Below are 19989 nucleotides of genomic sequence, written 5' to 3' on the forward strand. Positions count from 1 at the left end.
AGCCCCCACCCGGCTTTGCCCCTCCACCTACCATGGTAGCATAACACAATGGACAGGGACTTTTGGGAGATCCATGGCCCCAACCATTGTCTGAGACTCCAGAGTATTTCCTTTGGGTAACCTAAGGCAAACAAATCCCACCACTACCACCACAACTGGCGCTCTTTTGCAAGCGCCACCTCCTGGCTAAAACTCAACCAGCACAGCCCATCACAACATCTGCAAGCACAATGACACAGCACCAAGGAAGTAGCAAACTTCTGTGCATCCTCAGTTATCATCACTGCCTGCATCATTCTGGCTAACCAGGAGGTCCTGCGTCTGTCTATGTGCCCAGCACATTAATACTACAGCTGGCATTTGAAAAAACACACAAAGGCTATTTGTAATGAAGGAAATCTCACAGAGTCTACATCATTCCCCTTCCCACCCTATCAGAGCAGGTGCTGGTACCCGCTGCTGGGAGACTCGAGGACAGGTCATCTCACTGGATCCCTTGCAGACATTCCCCAGCACCACCCTGGAGTATGGCAGCCCACTGGGTGGCTAGACCCAGAGGAGCAGCAGGATTCACAGCAGCCAGGTTCTCAGGGGCTGCTACTCCCAGGGGAAGGAATGCACCACATTGAGAGGGCACCCCGTGGGAAAAAAAGAAACCAGACTGCAGGCCTTCTGCTTGTGGAAAGTTTCTTTCAGCAGAGGGACAGGTGCAGTGCTGGGCTCAGTGGAGAAAATCTAGGGCTTTAACAGGTAGCCCTGGGGCATGTGAAGGGTCTTGGAGAAGAGAACTTCTCCCTCTTGCCCACCACTGCAGACACAGCTAGGGCTTTTCCCATGAGAGCATGATGTGGGTGCATCTGTAGACAGCCTTCCTGAAGCACCTCAGGGTGACTGCATCCCACAGGACTGCCCTCCACGTTCAGGCCTGCATGAGGACCACAATCCCTCTCTATATGGAACATCAGTATTCCTGCAGATTAAAAAAGGTGCCTGTCTGATCTGATTAGCTGGAACACCAGGTCAGGAGTGTGACTGGGAGGCAGACTGCTTTCCTGTGGCTCCCTCCCTTCCCCCTGAAAACACTTTAGTGCATATCACTGGGAGCTCCCCCTGCCACGTTTGTCAAGGCCAAACTTGGGGTACTGCATTTATCCACCTGCTTTAGCTACAACCAGTTCTTACCCATGGGCGCCTTTAGCCTGAGGCCTGAAATGTCCAATCCAGTAAATAAAATACTGGGGAAAAAATGTTTTAGGAAACAGAGTAGGCATCTGAATTTTTAAGTGCACAACACTGGAGAATGAGATAAGATTCATGAGACTTCTGTCATTCCAGTCCCACAGGAAACAGTAAACCTGCTCACAGACCCAGTACATTGCTATTACTACCAACATCTGAGAAAATCATCACACAAAGATTCTCTGTAACGAAGGAACTCACTACTACAAGGTCTTCACTACTGAAAGCACCCAGAGCTGAAGCTAGGTGACAATAAACTACAGACATTAAAGTCACATCCTCAAGGGGGGAAAAATAAATTAAAAAAAAAAAACCCAGTCAAATCAAAAATAAATTCAAAAATAATTAGAAGAAATAGTCCACCTAAATTAGAAGGAACCAGAAAAATAATTCTGGTAATATGAAAAAACAGCATTCTATAATCCCCCTAAAAGATCACACTAACTCTCCAGCAATGGATACAAAACAAGATGAAACCTTTGAAATACCAGATAAAGAATTCAAAAGGTTGATTATTAAGTTACTCAAGAATGTACAAGGGCAAGGTAAAAACCAACATAAAGAAATTTTAAAAACAATTCAGGATCTTAATGAAAAATTTTCTGAAGAGAAAGATATTTTAAAGAAAAACCAATCAGAACTTCTGGAAATGAAAGATACATTTAGGGAACTACAAAATATAGTTGGGGGCTGGGCATGGTGGCTCACGCCTGCAATCCCAGCACTTTGGGAGGCCAAGGTGGGTGGATCGCTTGAGGTCGGGAGTTTGAGACCACCCTGGCCAACATGGCGAAACCCTGTCTCTACTAAAAATACAAAAATTAGCCAGGCATGGTAGCGTATACCTGTAATCCTAGCTACTAGGGAGGCTGAAGTAGGAGAAGTGCTTGAACCCAGGGGGTGGAGGTTGCAGTGAGCTGAGATCACACTACTCCAGCCTGGGCGACAGAGAGAGGCTCTGTCTCGAGGGGGGAAAAGAAAAAAAGTAGTGGGAAGTTTTAACAGTAGGCTATGCCAAATAGAAGTAAGAACTTTAGAGTTTGAAGACAAGGCTTTCAAATTAATCCAATCAGACAAAAATAAAAAGAATAAAATAAAATAAATAAATAAGATTAAATAAAAAGAATTTTAAAAAATAACCTGTAAAGGAAAACCTATCAGACTAACAGCAGACTTCTCAGCAGAAACCTTAACAAGCCAGGAGGGATTGGAGTCCTATCTATAGTCTCCTTAAATAGGAAAAAAATTGTCAGCCAAGAATTTTGTATCAAGCAAAACTAAGTTTCATAAATGAAGGAAAAATAAAGTCTTTCTTGAACAAGCAAATGCTGAGGGAATCTGTCAATACTAGACCAGCCCTACAAGAAATATTTATAAAAGTTCTCAATGTTGAATTAAAAGGTTGATACATAACACAACAGAAACTCCTGAAAGCATACAATTCACAAGGCTTATAAAACAATAACATAATGGAGGAAACAAAGTCACTAGGTAACAATCAACACAATGACTGGAACAGCACCTCAGATCTCAATATTACCATTGAAGTAAATGGTCTAAATGCTCCACTTAAAAGATGCAGGTTGGCAGATGGATTTTTAAAAATCACAAACCAAATTCTCTGCTGTTTTCAGGAGACACACCTATCATGTCAGGATTCCTATACTCTCAAGATAAAGGGGTGGAAAAAGATATTTCACACAAAGAGAAACCAAAAGTGAGCAGGAGTAGCTATTCCTATATCAGACAAAACAGAGTTTAAAGCAATGACAGTAAAAGTAGATAAAAATGGTCACTATATAACGATAAAAGGATCGATTCAACAAGAAGATCTAAAAATCCTAAATATATACGCACCTATCTTCAGAGCTCCCAGATTAATAAAACAATTACTACTAGACCTAAGAAAACCTAAGAAAAGAGATAGCTGCACAATAATAGTACAGGACTTCAACACTCCACTGACAGCACTAGACAGGTCATCAAGGTAGAAAGCCAACAAAGAAACACTGGACTTAAACTGCACTCAAGAACAAATGGATCTAACAGATATTTACCAAACATTCTACCTGAGAACTGCAGAATATACATTCTTTTAATAAGCACATGGAACATTCTCCAAGATAGACCATATGATAGGCCACAAAACAAGTCTTAATAAATTTTAAAAAACTGAAATCATATGAAGTATCTTCTCAGACCACAGAATACATAGAAATCAATTCTAAAAGGAACCCTCAAAATTATACAAACATATGGTAATTTCCATTTAACTTAATGATCTGCTCCTGATTTCGGAGTTAATAATAAAATCAAGAAGGAAATTTTAAAATGTTTTGAAATAAGTAACAGTGCTACAAATTATCAAAACCTCTTATAGCAAATCAGTACTAACATCACACCTCAGGAAATTAGAGAAACAAGGACAAATCAAACCCAAAGCTAGCAGAAGAAATGAACTAACAAAGATCAGAGCAGAGCTAAATGTATTTATAACCAAAAACACAACACAAAAGATCAATGAAACAAAAAGTTTGTTTTTTGTTTGTTTGGTTTTTTTTTTTAGATGTAATTTCACTCTTGTCACCCAGGCTGGAGTGCAATGGTGTGATCTTGGCTCACTGCAACCTCTACCTCCTGGGTTCAAGTGATTCTCCTGCCTCAGCCTCCCAAGTAGCTGGGATTACAGGCACCCATCACCATGCCTGGCTAATTTTTCTGTGTTTTTAGTAGAGACAGAGTTTCACCATGTTGGCCAGGCTGGTCTCAAACTCCTGACCTCAGGTGATCTCCCCGTCTAGGCCTCCCAAAGTGCTGGGATTACAGGTGTGAGCCACCATGCCCGGCGGTTTTTTTTTAAAGATACACAGTTGATAGACCACTAGCTACATTAACTAAGAAAAGAGAGAAGATTCAAATAAGCTCAAGTAGGAATGAATATGGTGACAGTATAACTGATACCACCGAAATACAAAAGATCGCTCAAGACTACTATAAACACCTCTATGCACACAAACTAGAAAATCTAGAGGAAATTGAAAAATTCCTGGAAACACAAAACTCCTCTAGCTTGAATCAGGAAAAAATAGAAATCCTGAGCAGACCAGTAATAAGCAGTGAGACTGAATCAGTAATTTTAAAACTGCCAACAAGAAAAAAGCCCAGAGCCACACGGATTCACAGCTAAATTCTACCAGACATTCAAAAAAGAACTGGTAACAATTCTACTGAAACTACTCCAGAAGGTTGAGAAGGGGGAAATCCTCCCTAAATCATTCTATAAAGCCAGTATCACCCTAATATCAAAGCCAGAAAAGGACATAACAAAAAAAGAAAACTGCAGACCAGTATCTCTGATGAATATGAATACAAAAATCCTCAAGAAAATACTAGCAAACTGAATCCAACAGCACATCACAAAGTAATAATTCACCATGATCAAGTGGGTTTCATTTCAAGGATGCAGGGATGGTTCAACATACGCAAGTCTTAAATGTGATTCATCACATAAACAGAATTAGAAACAAACACCGTATGATCATCTCAATAGATGCATCATTATGAGGATTGTTGGGGCAGGGGAAGGGTACATGAAAAAAGTTTTTTAAAAAACAACTTACCTTTATAAGACCAGGGTTTGCTAATGACTTATGGGAAAGTTTTGGAAGAAGGTCAGGTGATTGATTGGTAGGATGAGAAAAGTCCCGGACTTTGACTGATGTTGTAGGAAGGCTTTCAACCACAATTTCATCTTGACTATCGGAATCTCCATCCTCAAACAAAGTTCTATTTCCTGTTCTCACAATGCCATATGTTGCTTCTACTACAGTAAAAACAAAATAAAGAGTAAATGAAAATATATGTAATTAAGAATCAGTGAATAACACAAGAATAAGTAGTTTTCAAACAGCTTACAATTTTTCCTGGATTGCTGAGAAGCAGTCATTAGCTTTGCTAAGCTTGGTTTTGGGACATTCTAGAAAACAAAAATAAGAATAACAAGTTTTAAAAATAACAAGTATCAAATTTGATAAAATAATCGTAATAGATAGTCACCATTACTACATGATCTAACACAAACAACACAGATTTTGGAGTCACTCAGATGTAGGTTTAAACCTCAGTTCTGCCCTTTACTACATCTTCTCATGGGGTAAGGATTATGAGAGATGAAATAGATATCCTCCAAAGGTTACTCCCCTTATCCCTAATTGATTATTATATAAATACTATGATATCTATTCGATTATTTTCTTAACCACACTAGCCTAAAATGAAAATTTATTCCTAGGTAGAGTATTATAAAAGTCAAACATTAAAACATTTAATTACATATTATTTTCTGAAATGTGTATGCATGATTTATATTTGCATGAATTAACTCTTGTAAGAAAAACTGTGAGCATTTTGTTCTTAGTATATTTTATTTAAGTGGGTTGGCACTGCAAATAGTATAGGCTGCTTCTATTCTGTCAAAAAGCTAAAAATAAATGATTGTATAAATTCAGCTCCTTACAAGAAACAGAGAAAAAAACAAAAATAATCCTTGTGGGGCAATAATTGCTGAACAAAAGCCACACATAACTACTAAATAGAAAGCTGCACCTAAATATGCTGCAAATGGAGACAGACATGGACTGAAATAACAGAACTGAAGAAATGTATTCTGCAAGGAAACATTTAGGCTGAGATAAATCATTTTTAAAAGATGAAAGTGTAGGGAGAAAAAAAAATAGAGGCATAACCAATCAAGTGTGAGCTTAAGTCAAGGAAGAAAAGGAAAAGCTTTAAGTATACTAAGGCACACGGAGAAACACAGACCTGTAACAGACTTTGGTTCATAGGATATCCCTGATAATACTGATTAGTATTTACAACCAGTTTTTTAAAAAATACTTCTGTAGTGAAGAGTTTAATTTTAAGTCATCCAATTAGTTAAAAATGATCATCTACTACTTCCTGGAAGCTGTAACATTCTTACTACAGAAAGAGAAAAATGGAAAAAGATTTTAAAATCATAGTAGGAGTGCTTATCCATATAAACTTTGACCAACTTTCATACTTCCTCTATTGTAGGAAAACTTTTCCCAATATAATTTTCCTGTCACTATGTATTTTCCAGTATATTCTTTTTTTGCAATCACCACTCCCTCAAAGTATTTATCAATCCTTTGTTATTTACCAAAGTAAAAAAAAAAAAAAAAAAGAATTCAACAGGCCATATTTCTATAAAATGGCTTCCCCTGACCACGTTTCCATTACAAACAGAAAACAATGATAAGTAGACCACTGCTAAATTTTAAGACAATACTATACAAAACTAGATTCAGAGTAAGAAAATTAAGTTCATGAGAGAGCACTTTACCTTGGTATCAAAATTGAGGTCTTCATCATCTGAGGTAGGCCACGAATCATCAACACCTGGTTTGCCAGAAAGCCTTTAGAACAAAAATATTTAAAAATGAGTGAATTCATTTCTTTAAAAACAAAACAAAACAAAAACCAGCTTACAATTTTCGATCTGGATGCCCCCTCCAAAAAAAAACCAAAAACCTGGTGAATGGTCAACTGTCTGTATATTAATGATGTTTCTTGATCTAATTAAAATTTGACCTTGTTTTTGAAAAATATTTTAGTTACCAATTGCTGCCTCTACCTCTCCGAAACTATAAAATATTCAATAAAGACTCAACCTTAGTTCTATAACTAATAGTGACAGCCAAGATATTGGCAGAGCTTGGGAATACTTTGTCTTCACAAATTGTCCCGAAGGCTGAACTGAAAATCCAATTAATGGCTGATATAACTTTCGTTACCTGAACCAGCACAAACCTGATAATCTAAAACAAGGTGGAGATCAGATGCAGTGGCTCGTGCCTGTAATCCCAGAACTTTGGGAGGCAGAGGCAGGCAGATAACTTGAGCCCAGGAGTTTGAGATCAGCCTGGCCAACATGGCGAAACCCTGTTTCTACTAAAATACAAAAATTAACCAGGCATGGTGGCATGTGCCTGTAATCCCAGCTACTAAGGAGGCTGGGGCAAGAGAATTGCTTGAACCTGGGAGGCAGAGATTGCAGTGAGCCGAGATCATGCCACTGCACTCCAGCCTGGGTGACACAGCAAGACACTGTCTCAAAAAAATAAAAATAAATAAATAGGCTGGGCGCGGTGGCTCATCCCTGTAATCTCAGCACTTTGGGAGGCCGAGGCGAGCAGATCACGAGGTCAGGAGTTCAAGGCCAGTCTGACCAACATAGTGAAACTCCGTCTCTACTAAAAATACAAAGAATTAGCTGGGTGTGGTGGTGTGTACCTGTGGTCCCAGCTACTTGGGAGGTGGAGGCAGGAGAATTGTGTGAACCCAGGAAGCAGAGGTTGCAGAGAGCTGAGATTGTACTGTAGCACTCCAGCCTGGGCAACAGTGCAAGACTTTGTCTCAAAAAAAATAAAAAATAAAAAAAATAAATAATACATAAAACAAGGTAGAAAGATACACTGTCCCTTCTCTACTATCTATCTCCGTTTCAAAGACTAATCTGTGTCACTCAAAAATGGCAGTCTTGGTTCTTCAACATGAAAACCACTTAAGGCCTCATTGCTTCCCTTCACCCTAAAACAGTATAAGGAGTCCCCTGAAATGTATGAAATGTTTGAAAGCTAGATGGGCAAAAGTCAAAACACAAATGTATATGCTGTTATTGGGACTACTCACCCCAGAAATATTAAAACATTAAAAGTTATAAAATCCAATTATTTTCCCTATCGAGGTCCTGCCTTAAACTAGCAAGCCCTTAAAAATCTTTACAGGCACTCAGATACCTAAAGAGAAAGAATGCTGGAGAAAGAGTCCTGGTAGTTGTACCTGTATTTCCCTAAGTACTATCTAAACACCTTCCTTCCTATAAGCTCCCACTTACAGATCCCTCTTCTGCAGGGCTGCATAGCATCTCCAACTTTTAAGTCTTCAGCCTATGAAAGCACAAATTCCTGAAACGATGGTCTCAAATGCCCAAGAGTAGGAGCTCTCTATTTCTCTGCTCCTGGAAAACAAGCTAAATGGAGTCTCCGTCATCTGCCAGCAGCACAGGCATGTTAACAACTACCCAACTCCATGATTTGGGTTGCTCCATGACTGACTTGCCAACTAATCCTACCCCTGCCCTACCCTACATGTCCATGAGAAGGACATCGGATAATTGGGAAAAGAGGCAGAGGTGTGCCCTGGGCCACAGATCTATGTAGTTCAGCAGCCTCCAGCTCCAAAGTACTTAAGGGGCTCAAAGCCACCGATAAGTTGAGGCAGAAGTAGTTATAGCACATTCCTATTGGCTGTAGAGACTCTTCCCAGTGGCTCAAATTATTTTAACATTTTTCAGTAGAAACCCTGAGAGTTTGTCAGTTCCTCCAATTATACAAAAAAGCAACAACCTGTTCAGGACTCCCCTGAACCCCCTATTTTAATATGCCTTTCTAGATAATTCCAAACATCCTGTATCCTTCATTCCAGTAATTTATCATTATTGAACTTGTCAGAAACCCCAATATTCTGATCTCTTTTCCAAAAGCCCAGTTCCTATCCAACCCAGTGCTGTTTCTTTTCAAACCTGGCCTTCCTCTGCTAATTCCATTCTTTCCTCTTCCACTGGGTTCACTAGATCCACTCACCCTTTCTATTATTAAAATATTAACCTGTAGGATGATAAAGAAGGAAGAGTACTGGGCTCTGAAATGACTTCAAATATCATATCCAAATAAATCCCCTTGATCTCTTTGAGTTTCAGGTTCTCCATCTGAACCATTTGACCAAGATGTTAAACACAGATTGAAGTACTAGATGGCATTCTGATTAGTCTGATTCCTTAAAATCCTGAAATTCTAGGTGCTTTTGATTCTGTTGATAGGAAAATGAGGAATACTTAGCTGGCAGAAATGGAAAAAAATAATAGAACACAGTTGGCTGGATAAAGAAAATGTGGTAAAAATATTCCATAGAATACTATGCATTTGTTTTTTTTTTTTTGAGACAGAGTCCCGCTCTGTCGCCCGGGCTGGAGTGCAGTGGTGCAATCTCGGCTCACTGCAACCTCCGCCTCCCGGGTTCAAGCGATTCTCCTTTCTCAGCCTCCTGAGTACTGGGACTACAGGCGTGCGCCACCACGCCTGGCTAATATTTTGTATTTTTAGTAGAGACAGGGTTTCACCATGTTAGCCAGGCTGGTCTCGATCTCCTGACTTTGTGATCCGCCCGCCTTGGCCTCCCAAAGTGCTGGGATTACATTTGTGAGCCACCACACCCGGCCCTATGCAGTTATTTAAAAAAAAGAAAAAAAAAAAAAGAGAGAGAAACAAAATCATATCCTTTCCAGCAAATCAGATGGAGATAGAGTACTAGCCTAAAGGGAAAACCAAACTGGGAAGTCAGTAGGTAGAGAAATAAATCAGAAATATCCTCTAACTGGATGCTGAATATAATTAATACAATATGGTCTATAGGTAAATAGCTTTCACTTACAGTAAAATAATTCCTTTATAGGACTTGTGTGGTCCTTTTACGTAAAATGTATGGCCCTGTGGCCACAGCTAAGTGAGATCTGGCCTAAAACCTTTGATGATAAAGTCAAAGTACTAGTTACCACTGCAATTATCAAGCATATTAGGACAAATTGTTGGACCAACCAGGCTCCTAAGAAAAACTCTGAGAGTTAACATATAACTAAATGTAGGTCTCTGAATTGATCTGATTTGGACCTGTACCTTGATCCAGTGCTGCACAAGTCTCTATCAATCCATGTTGAGGGACAAGAGAAGGGATTTGGGAGCGAAGCAGGCTGATGGTCAAATCATGGGTCAGTTGCTTGCTAACTGTGAGGTCATGGGCCAATTAATCAACCTCTCTGAACCACACAGTTGGGTTATAATATAGCACAGATACTTTGCAAAGCTGTTGGGATGACTATATGGAGAAGCACATAATATGATGTCTACCCAAAGTAGGGCACTCAACAGTTTTCTTTTCTCTGTATTCCTTTAAATATATTTTTAAAAATCTGTAAAATACTACCTGCTTAAGGAGTCTTCAGAGCTTTCATCCACTGTTAAAGAGAAAAGTAAAACACATGTTAAATCAACAATAGAAAAATATATGAAATTTAAAGCATAAGACTGATGGTTTGTTACAAAGTATCCCTCTGGGACCATATCTGGAGACTATAATAGAATTAATATCCTATATAAATATTCCATTAAACTCACATGTATAGAAAAAAGTTAATCTTCCCTGCAGACCTGCCACTCTTCTCTACTCACCTGACAATTTCCTACTCCTCATGTCCAGTTTAAATGCTTGTGCACAACCTGGAAACCTACCAATCAGCTGAGATTTCTCTCTGCCCCCTAACTTTTTACACTCAATAATCACTAAATCCTATTAACTGTACCTCTCTTCTGCCTTTGCCTTACATTTCCACTACCCCGGAAATATAAACATATTTACTTAATGTATTTACTTAATATAATATTTACTTAATATGTTTATATTTCCTAGTTAAACATGGACTCTTAACCGATGGCTTTCACAAGGAAAAAAAACCCATGCATTCTTAATGTTATTTCTTAAATGAAAAAAAAAATTTAAGCAAAATAAAAAAGTCATAACATGAAGAAAAAGACCAACATTTTAAAATGAATAAACTGGCCAGGTATGGTGCCCTCATGCCTATAATCCCAGCACTTTGGGAGGCCAAGGCAGGAGGATCACTTCAGGCCAGGAGTTTGAGACCAGTCTGGCCTAACATAGTGAGACCGCATCTCTAAAAGAATAAATAAAATGAAATAAAATAAAATTAATAAACTGAGCTTCCTAATTTTATGTATTTCACCATGGATGGTGAGAACCTCATAATGGATGAATACTAGTCCAAGGATTAGTGACAAGGAAACTATGGCTTTAAATACTGCCAAAGCTTCCTTTGTTTCCACTTTACATGGTTACCTTCCATCTATCCTGTATATGAGGGGCCAGCAAACCAGAGGCCACAAGCCAAATCCAGCCAGCCATACGGTTTTGTAAATAAAGGTTTACTGAAGCAGTCACGTTATTCATTTACATATTATTTATGACTGCTTTCACATTACAATGGCAGGGTTGCATAGCTATGACCTAGGTTGCATAGCACCTAGGCCGGGTGCAGTGGCCCACGCCTGTTATCCCAGCACTTTGGGAGGCTGAGGTGGGCAGAACATGAGACCAGGAGTTCAAGACCAGCCTGAGCAACATGGAGAAACCCCATCTCTACTAAAAATACAAAAATTAGCCGGGCATGGTAGCACGAACCTGTAATCCCAGCTACTCAAGAGGCTGAGGCAGGAGAATCGCTTGAACCCAGAAGGCTGAGGTTGCAGTGAGCCTAGCCAAGATCACACCACTGCACTCCAGTCTGGGCAACAAGAGCAAAACTACGTCTCAAAAAAAAAAAAAAGAAGAAAGAAAAAAGAAATAAAATGTTTGCGTTCTGTAACACTAGAAAAATGCTTAGTATCTAAAAGATACTTGACAGTTATTTGCTAAGTAAACAATTATAGAAATCAATTAAATATTTTCATTGAAAAAACACAAATGAAATAGGAACAGCTCTATTCTATTATGAAAACTTTAAAGACCAAAACTATATCTGTTCCATATTCATATTTCTTGCAAGTTGCAAAACCTAACCTATAAAAGTTCTTTGATAGATATGTACCAAATTAAATGTGTCTTCATGCAGTTCAGGTTATAAAATGCATTTGGTGTCACATCCAGGTAGCATAGTAGCATTTTTGTTATGGCAAAACATTTCTGTCCAGGCACGGTGTCTCAAGCCTGTAATCCCAATACTTTGGGAGGCCAAGGCGGGCAGATCACCTGAGTTCAGGAGTTCCAAGACCAGCCTGGCCAACATGGTAAAACCCTGTCTCAACTAAAAATACAAAAATTGGCCGGGCATGGTGGCGGGCACCTGTAATCTCGGCTACTTGGGAGGCTGAGGCAAAAGAATTGCTTGAACCCAGGAGGCGGACCTTGCAGTGAGCCGAGATTCCAGCCTGGGCAACAAGAGTGAAACTCCATCTCAAAAAAAAAAAAAAACAAAAACACATTTCCGTACTTACTTTTTTTTCCCTGTTTTTTTTTTAGAGTCTCCCATTGGACATTTTTGTACTTCACTATAATTTGTTGAGCCCAGAGTTGAGATATTTGAATATTCATTATGATAATCTTTCAGCTAATAATAACAGAGTGTTTCATTCTAACAAGATTACTGTTATCATGACAATTATCCAGAAGACAGAAGAACACACCTGTTTTGTTTTGTTTTGTTTTGTTTTTTGAGATGGAGTCTTGCTCTGTCACCCAGGCTGGAGTGCAGTGATGCAATCTCGGCTCACTGCAACCTCTGCCTCCCGGGTTCAAGCCATTCTCCTGCCTCAGCCTCCTGAGTAGCTGGGGTTACAGATGTGAGCCACCATGCCCAGCTAATTTTTGTATTTTTAGTAGAGACGGGGTTTCACCATATTGGCCAGGCTGGTCTCAAACTCCTGACCTCATAATCCGCCCGCCTCGGCCTCCCAAAGTGCTGGGATTACAGGCATGAGCCACCGCACCTGGCCAGAAGAACACATCTTGTTCTAACGAAGTAAATGTATCTCATTCTATTTCAACTTAGGCTAAATAAAGTCAGTAATAATGAGATTTTGTTGGTATAAGAATAAGTAACATGACTTGTGCTTCTCAACAAGGAATTGTTTTTCTGACTTCTGTATTCAGTATCTTTAAAAAATAATTTCCTATTGGTATTGGTGCACACTGGCTAAGTTCTGCAGTTCTTATTGCCATTTGTTTATGGTACCAGAAAGGTACTGTTGAGTTCCCACTTCTAAAGACAGTTAATTTTTAGTGGCCCAAATCACTATGTAATGACCCTTGAACAATACAGGTTTGAACTGCACAAGTCCACCTATATGTGGATTTTCTTCATCTCTGCCACCCCAAGACAGCAGGACCAACCTCTCATCTTCCTCTTATTTCTCAGCCTACTCAACATGACGACAACCAGGATGAAGACCTCTATGATAATCAACTTCCACTCAACGAGTAGTAAATATATTTCTTCTTCTTTAATGATTTTCTTAATTGTAATTTCTTTCTTGTAGCTTACTTTACTATATTATACAATACATATATGTAATACATGTTAATTGACTATATTATCATAAGGCTTGCAGTCAACAGTAGGCAATTAGTAGTTAAGTTTTGGGGGAGTTGAAAGTTAGTGCAGATTTTCAGCTGCACAGGGATCACCAGTCCTAATATGCACGTTGCTCAAGGGACAAATGTAATTAATATTCATCTAATAAACACAAACCATTTGTTATAAAAATAGAAGATCCATTTTTTATAACAAGTCTAGTTCATTATAATGCAATTATAAAGGAAACACACAACATACTAACTTAAAAACCTTTTTTCTTATTTATACAAAAATTTCATATAGGAATTTAGGGACGATAATTAAGTAAATGAATTTTTTTCAGATAGTACCATTTGATACCATAAATATCTACAAGTAACTTCTTAAATAATTCTGAATTCTAGATTACCAAGAGAAATTAAGAAAAAATACACATGCATCTTATACACTGATTTTTTTAACTGCTTTTCTGTGATCAACACTTCCTTACTTTTACTTTTTTATCCGTGGTACTATTACCAAGAGTAATTCACTATTGAAAGTCTTACCTGAATTACTATTTTGAGAAGAATTTTTAGGTATCCTTTCTTCTTTATATTCTGAAATTAGTTGGTGACTGCTATGTATAGAAAAATGTAATAAAATTATGTTAATACTTATATAAAACATATTTACCAAATATCTCAAAATCTTAAGAGTATTTCAGCCAATATCAGAGCTAATAGCAGAACTTTAATTATCCCATACACTTCAAATATGTAAGCTCTACAAACTTTTTTTGTTTTTTTGAGACAGAGTCTTACTCTGTCGCCCGGGCTGGAGTACAGTGGTATGATATTGGCACACTGCAACCTCTGCCTCCCGGGTTCAAGTGACTCTCCTGCCTCAGCCTCCCAAGTAGCTGGGATTACAGGTACCCATCAGTATGCTCAGCTAATTTTTTTGTATTTTTAGTACAGACAGGGTTTCACCATGTTGGCCAGGCTGGTCTTGAACTCCTGACCTCGTGATTTGCCCACCTTGGCCTCCCAAAGTGCTGGGATTACAGGTGTGAGCACTGCCCCCCACCAAACTTCTTATTAAGCTTCAAATTAAAGGAGAAAAAGAGTAAAGTGAAATAGTTATGAAGTGAGGGCAGCGTAGCTCAGCAAATTAACTAGAGTTGGCTTGACATGATGGAAAGTGTCCTGAACCCAGAAGAAGTCCTAGCTCTGTAACCAACAGCTATTTGTTCTTGGACAAGAGGCTTCTCTTAGGCTCAACATCATCTTCTAAAACATAAGGATTTTACTGCCTTATTTCACTAGAGTTATAAAGATTTAACAAGATAACACTTTTTAAATGCTCAGAGAAATAGTAAAGAAATGGAATAATTTATTCCTGAATTTTATTGCTAAAACTATTTTGGAATCCCAAATAAAACCCAATTAAATGTTTCTCCAAAGGTTCTAATATTCAAATGTTGCCATTTTCAGAAAATGTTACTAAGTCCTAATTTTGGTTATTAGTTATTCTCTTCTTTGTGGTTTCCAATCTCAGTGAATTTCATAATTTGTAACTGAATTCACTTACAGCATCTCATTAAATTAGATAACATAATTGTCCCTTATTACTGAACTAACTGATCACAGCAAGGGCAGAAAACTAACAGATGTTAAGGCCTGTTTTAGACAGGCCTTCTCCTATTGCTTCTCCACCTCCTCAAACTCTGAACCAGCAGATCTTTGTTAGAATGGCGCTTAATCTTCATGTTCATCGTTCTAACTGATGTGGAAAACAAAACTCTACTTTTATTTAGAGACAAGGTATCATTCTACCACCCAGGATGGAGTACAGTGGCATGGTCATAATCCGCTGCAGCCTGGAACTCCTGGGCTCAAGCCATCCTCCTGCCTCAGCCCCCTGAGTAACTAGGACTACAGGTGCACACCATCACACCTGGCTAATTTTTCTTCATTATTTTTTGTACCAATGGGGTCTTGCTATGTTGCCCAGGCTGGTCTTGAACTCCTGGCCTCAAGCAATTCTCCTGCCTGTGCCTCCCAAAGTGCTGGAATTACAGACGTGAGCCACTGCACCTGGCCTCACTTTTATTTTAAGTTCCATGAAGGAGATGTGAATTGACATTTTCTCATTTCTGCGATACCTACTAACAACATATTTGCACATAACATCCCATGTGTTAGCTCCATTCTCATTTCACAGATCACCTTACATGAATATTTTTGTCATGAAAATCACAATTTCAATACTGGGTGCCACCTTTTTGCTTTGACTCACACTGTTAGCAAATAGTAAAATGGCCTTCCAGGGACTGTGCAAAATATGGAACGCTTCAAGAATGTGTGTGTCATCTTTATACAGGGGCCATGCTGATCTTCTCTATATTGTTCCAATTTTAGTATATGCGCTGCTGAAGCAAGCACAAAGCCCGACTTTTATACGTGGATACTGATGAGTCATGGAACAGGCTTAGCTCTGTTCAATCCAACTAACCTACTATACGCTCAGAGAATTCTGTTGAATGGCTTCCTTGTGAGGTACAATCTGAAAATATTTTAAAAACTTAAGGTAGAGATGCAAGCAGCTTGGGAGATTTTCATTATGAAAAACAGATCACTTTAGGGGTCAACCACAAGTTGGTGGCCACTACTCCAGTGAAGGACAATATGGAACCTTTCACTACCTAAGAAAAGGTGCTACACAGAATGTAAAGGGGCTTTGGAGTACATTCCTGGTAGCAAAGAAAAAAAGAAGCTCTGATCTCTTCCTGCAACATTATTTGAACCTGACAGTTGAGAACAATCCCAACTAATATTTGCTAGAGAAAAGACAAACAAAAGCCTCCATGGGTAACTTACCATGAAGGTCAAGGCTAAGTCAAGGCTAAGATGTGGTCTCCATATAAGGTTTTGAGTGTAGGGGGAAGGGTCAATTTGCTCACTCTGTGTGTGGCTAAAGCTTCCAGGAGGCCAGCTGCCAGAGCAGGGTGCTGGTGCTTTAGGAACAATGGCTGGGCATATAAACACATGTATGTGAACTTAAAAAAAGTCCTAACTTTGAAGTCTACATATGGATCACCATGAAGGCTGAGGGATCTCAATCAGTAAGAGCATCCTTGTAGCAAAGGTCAATCATTTCCAGACTGCAGGACCAGTCTGAATGGCAACAACGCAGCAACAGGATCACTGGTAACAAAAGAATGATTAGAATGTCCTTTTTCCCCTCCTGATTTATAAAAGAGGACTGTCTTCCTTGGACTTAAGGAACCCCTTCGGTTCTTGAAAAATTCAAGGCAGAGGGCATAGCAGATGGCCCCAGGGCACAGTTCAAGCTTTTCTGCCAAACTGGACATTTCAAGACCCAAATAACCAACTAGAAAAATTAAACATGTGATAGTATTTTTTATCCCATGCATAGGGGTTATAATTGGAATGAAATGAATGATATTGGGATCCCTATGGATTAAGTTTGTAAAAGTCCTGAGATAAAAAATTCTACACCCGGTTGGACACAGTGGCTCATGCCTGTAATTCCAGCACTTTGGAAAGCCAAGGTAGATGGATTGCTTGAGCCTAGGAGTTTGAGACCACCCTAAGCAACATGGCAAAACCTCATCTCTAGAAAAAATACATAAAATTAGCCAGGCATGGTGGTATGTGCCTGTAGTCCCAGCTACTTGGGAGGCTGAGGTGGGAGAATCTCCTTAGCCCACGGGTTGAGGCTGTGGTGAGCTGTGATCATGCTCCTGCACTCCAGCCCAGGTGACAGAGTGAGACCCTGTCTCGGAAACAAAACAAAACAAAAAGAAGCCTACATGCATTGCTGCTTCTAACTAGTCTAGCCTTTTGCTTGATTTCTGACTCATGAAGTAGGCTAATTCACTGCCATTCTAAAATTACCTGACCCAAACTATGAAATCTCAACTGATGTATAAGATGCAATCATTATAATTATTTTAAACCTCTATTTAGTGTTAACTAGCCTTTTATTGTAAACATTTACATACTAAACCACTAACAACAGCATATTTTTCTGTAGTCCATCCCTAGACATATTAAGAAAAAACATCAAACTCTGCTGAACAAAAAGCCTGATGATTCATGAAATATAGTGGGCATGAGGGGTGTTCTAAAATAAGAGAGATATGGCCAGCCATGGTGGTTCATGCCTGTAATCCTAGCACTTTGGGAGGCCAAAGTGGGTGGATCACTTGAAGACAGGAGTTCGAGACCAGCCTGGCCAACACAGTGAAACCCCATCTCTACTAAAAATACAAAAATTAGCCAGAAAATGCTTAAACCCGGGAGGTGGAGGTTGCAGTGAGCCGACTGTGCCACTGCACTCCAGCCTGGGCAACAGAGCAAGACTCCATCTCAAAAAATAAATAAATAAAAATAAAATAAGAGAGGTAATTTATTTCACCCCAGGAACTTTAATAAAGTTATGTACACAGATAATTTGATATACTTTACCAATTTAGTATCTTGCCTGTCTGTGTAGAATTAACTATTTACATCTACTAATAGACATAAGCATCTCGGGTGCTCAAGTGCTCATCTTTGTAAATTACCACCAAGGCTAAAAGGAAGGGACAAAAAAGAGGCCTCTTGTCTCACTGGGGTATTACATAGTAGAAGTCCTTTGATGGCAAAAACCTATGCTGAGTTTACTTATCTAAAGTAGGCAAAGATTTAAATGAAGAATTCTCCATTTCTTCTCTAGTCTGATATATTACAATTGAAAGTTAGCTAGGGGTCAGATAAGAGCTATTTGCAGGCTTAAAACAGTATTAATAATAATGGTGGCCAGGTGCAGCGGCTCATGCCTATAATCTAAGCACTTTGGGAGGCCGAGATGGGTGGATCACTACAGCCCAGGAGTTTGAGGCCAGCCTGGGTAATGTGGCAAAATCCCATCTCTACAAAAAATGCAAAAATTAGCTGGATGTGGTGGCACATACCTGTAGTCCCAGCTACTCAGGAGGCTGAGGCAGGGGGATTGCTTGAGCCCAAGAGACAGAGGGTGCAGGGAGCCAATATCGCACCATTGCACTCCAGCCTGGGTGACAGAGCCAGACCCTGTCTCAAATAATAATAATAATAAAGGTAATAATAGGAGTCACAGTAGTTTCAGCTAATGATGCTGATAAATGTGGGCTAGGCACTGAATCAAATGCTATATAATCTTACTTAAATACAACCACCTTGAGATATATTTAGTATCCCCCTTTTTATATCAGAAAACATATTTGGTGATAAGTAAGGTCCCCCAGCTTACACACTTAACAAGTGGGAAAGCAAGGAATTAAATCCAGTCTTGTGTGAATTTAAAGCCTCTTTTCTCTTTATCACCCATCTATGGCTTGTCTTCAATAAAGGAAAAGTCTGTCCAATAAAAGCTGTCTTTCTTCCCTTTGCCCATACAAATTAAAAACAAAAACATCAAAATATACTAGAAATAGAAAAGGAAAAAAATAATGAAACTATAGTATCTGGCAATAGCAATCAACAATCACCTAGGGATAACCTAACATCCTTATTCTTCACAGAAAGCAACATAAAGCAAAGAGGCACTCAAAAGACAAAAACTGCTATTGATGTTTAATACAGCATTTCTGAAGGAAAAGTACATAAGCAGAGGTTAGAACAATACCATAAAAGGGTGAAGAAGTTCAACATTGAGTTAAAAAGTGGCCGGGTGCAGTGGCTTAATGCCTGTAATCCCAGTACTTTGGGAGGCCAAGGCGGGCAGATCACGAGGTCAGGAGTTCAAGACCAGCCTGACCAACATAGTGAAACCCCATCTCTACTAAAAATACAAAAATTAGTCCAGGTGTGGTGGTGTGCACCTGTAATCCCAGCTACTCAGGGGGCTGAGGCAGGAGAATCACTTGAACCCGGGAGGTGGAGGTTGCAGTGAGCTGAGATCGCGCCACTGAGCTGAGATCGCGCCACTGCACTCTTGCCTGAGTGACGGGGGAGACTCCATGTCAAAAAAAAAAAGTAAACTAAAAGTTAAAGTCCACATTCTATAAAACTAATAAAACTGATAAGAAACCTCTTTAGCTAACAGATCACATGGCCAAAAACATGGGTTTACAAATAACAAACATCAGTCAATATTATAAGAGAAGATGAATCCTACTGTGTAGTCTTCTTTTATATTGCCCAATCCAAGCAACTGCTTTTCTTCCTAACTGATTTGTGTTGCTATTTGTCACTATATCCCCATAATTATGTTACCCTTCTTATTAATTTAATATTTCTGACTTGAGTGAGAAACACCAACAGAATCACTGTTGCCCCTCAAGAACAACAAGCAGGTTTAAAAAACCTGTAACATGCAAAACACAGATCTAAAAAACCTTTTAAACACACAAGTTTAAAAAACCAAAACAAAACCAGCTACTGTACCTTTCCAACTTATCCACTGCATTTACGTTTGCTTTTTTCTTTATTAAAAATTCCACCATTTGCTGCTTTTTTCCACTTACTGCAAGTAAAAGTGGTGTGAGGTCATCC

The 19989-nt window shown here is 39.1% G+C and overlaps 1 protein-coding gene and 1 non-coding gene across 16 annotated transcripts in view; both read right to left on the reverse strand.

The window, feature by feature from the left end:
* The window catches only part of ANKRD26 (ankyrin repeat domain containing 26), a 124320-nt gene that overhangs the window by 96323 nt on the left and 8008 nt on the right, over window positions 1-19989 (reverse strand). For 12 of the 15 annotated variants that reach the window (XR_010127400.1, XR_010127399.1, XR_010127398.1 and 9 more), the window contains exons 4-9: window positions 19882-19988; window positions 14014-14084; window positions 10303-10333; window positions 6605-6677; window positions 5155-5215; window positions 4860-5062 (exon numbers count right to left, since the gene is read on the reverse strand). Coding sequence is in view for 12 of the 15 variants with exons in the window: in XM_063669693.1 (XP_063525763.1) it covers window positions 4860-5062; window positions 5155-5215; window positions 6605-6677; window positions 10303-10333; window positions 14014-14084; window positions 19882-19988 (546 nt within the window). In the remaining 3 variants the exon portion in view is untranslated. Of the gene's footprint in view, window positions 1-4859; window positions 5063-5154; window positions 5216-6604; window positions 6678-7554; window positions 9511-10302; window positions 10334-14013; window positions 14085-19881; window position 19989 lie in introns of those variants that run through there. The other 3 variants (XM_054435696.2, XM_063669691.1, XM_063669692.1) reach the window with 2 other exon arrangements.
* LOC129007067 (U6 spliceosomal RNA) lies at window positions 15785-15891 on the reverse strand. Its single transcript, XR_008492229.1, has one exon. It is a non-coding gene; the product is annotated as a U6 spliceosomal RNA (small nuclear RNA).

The sequence above is a fragment of the Pongo pygmaeus genome, chromosome 8 (genome assembly GCF_028885625.2).
Source record: "Pongo pygmaeus isolate AG05252 chromosome 8, NHGRI_mPonPyg2-v2.0_pri, whole genome shotgun sequence".
In the NCBI taxonomy this organism is placed as follows: Eukaryota; Metazoa; Chordata; class Mammalia; order Primates; family Hominidae; genus Pongo; species Pongo pygmaeus.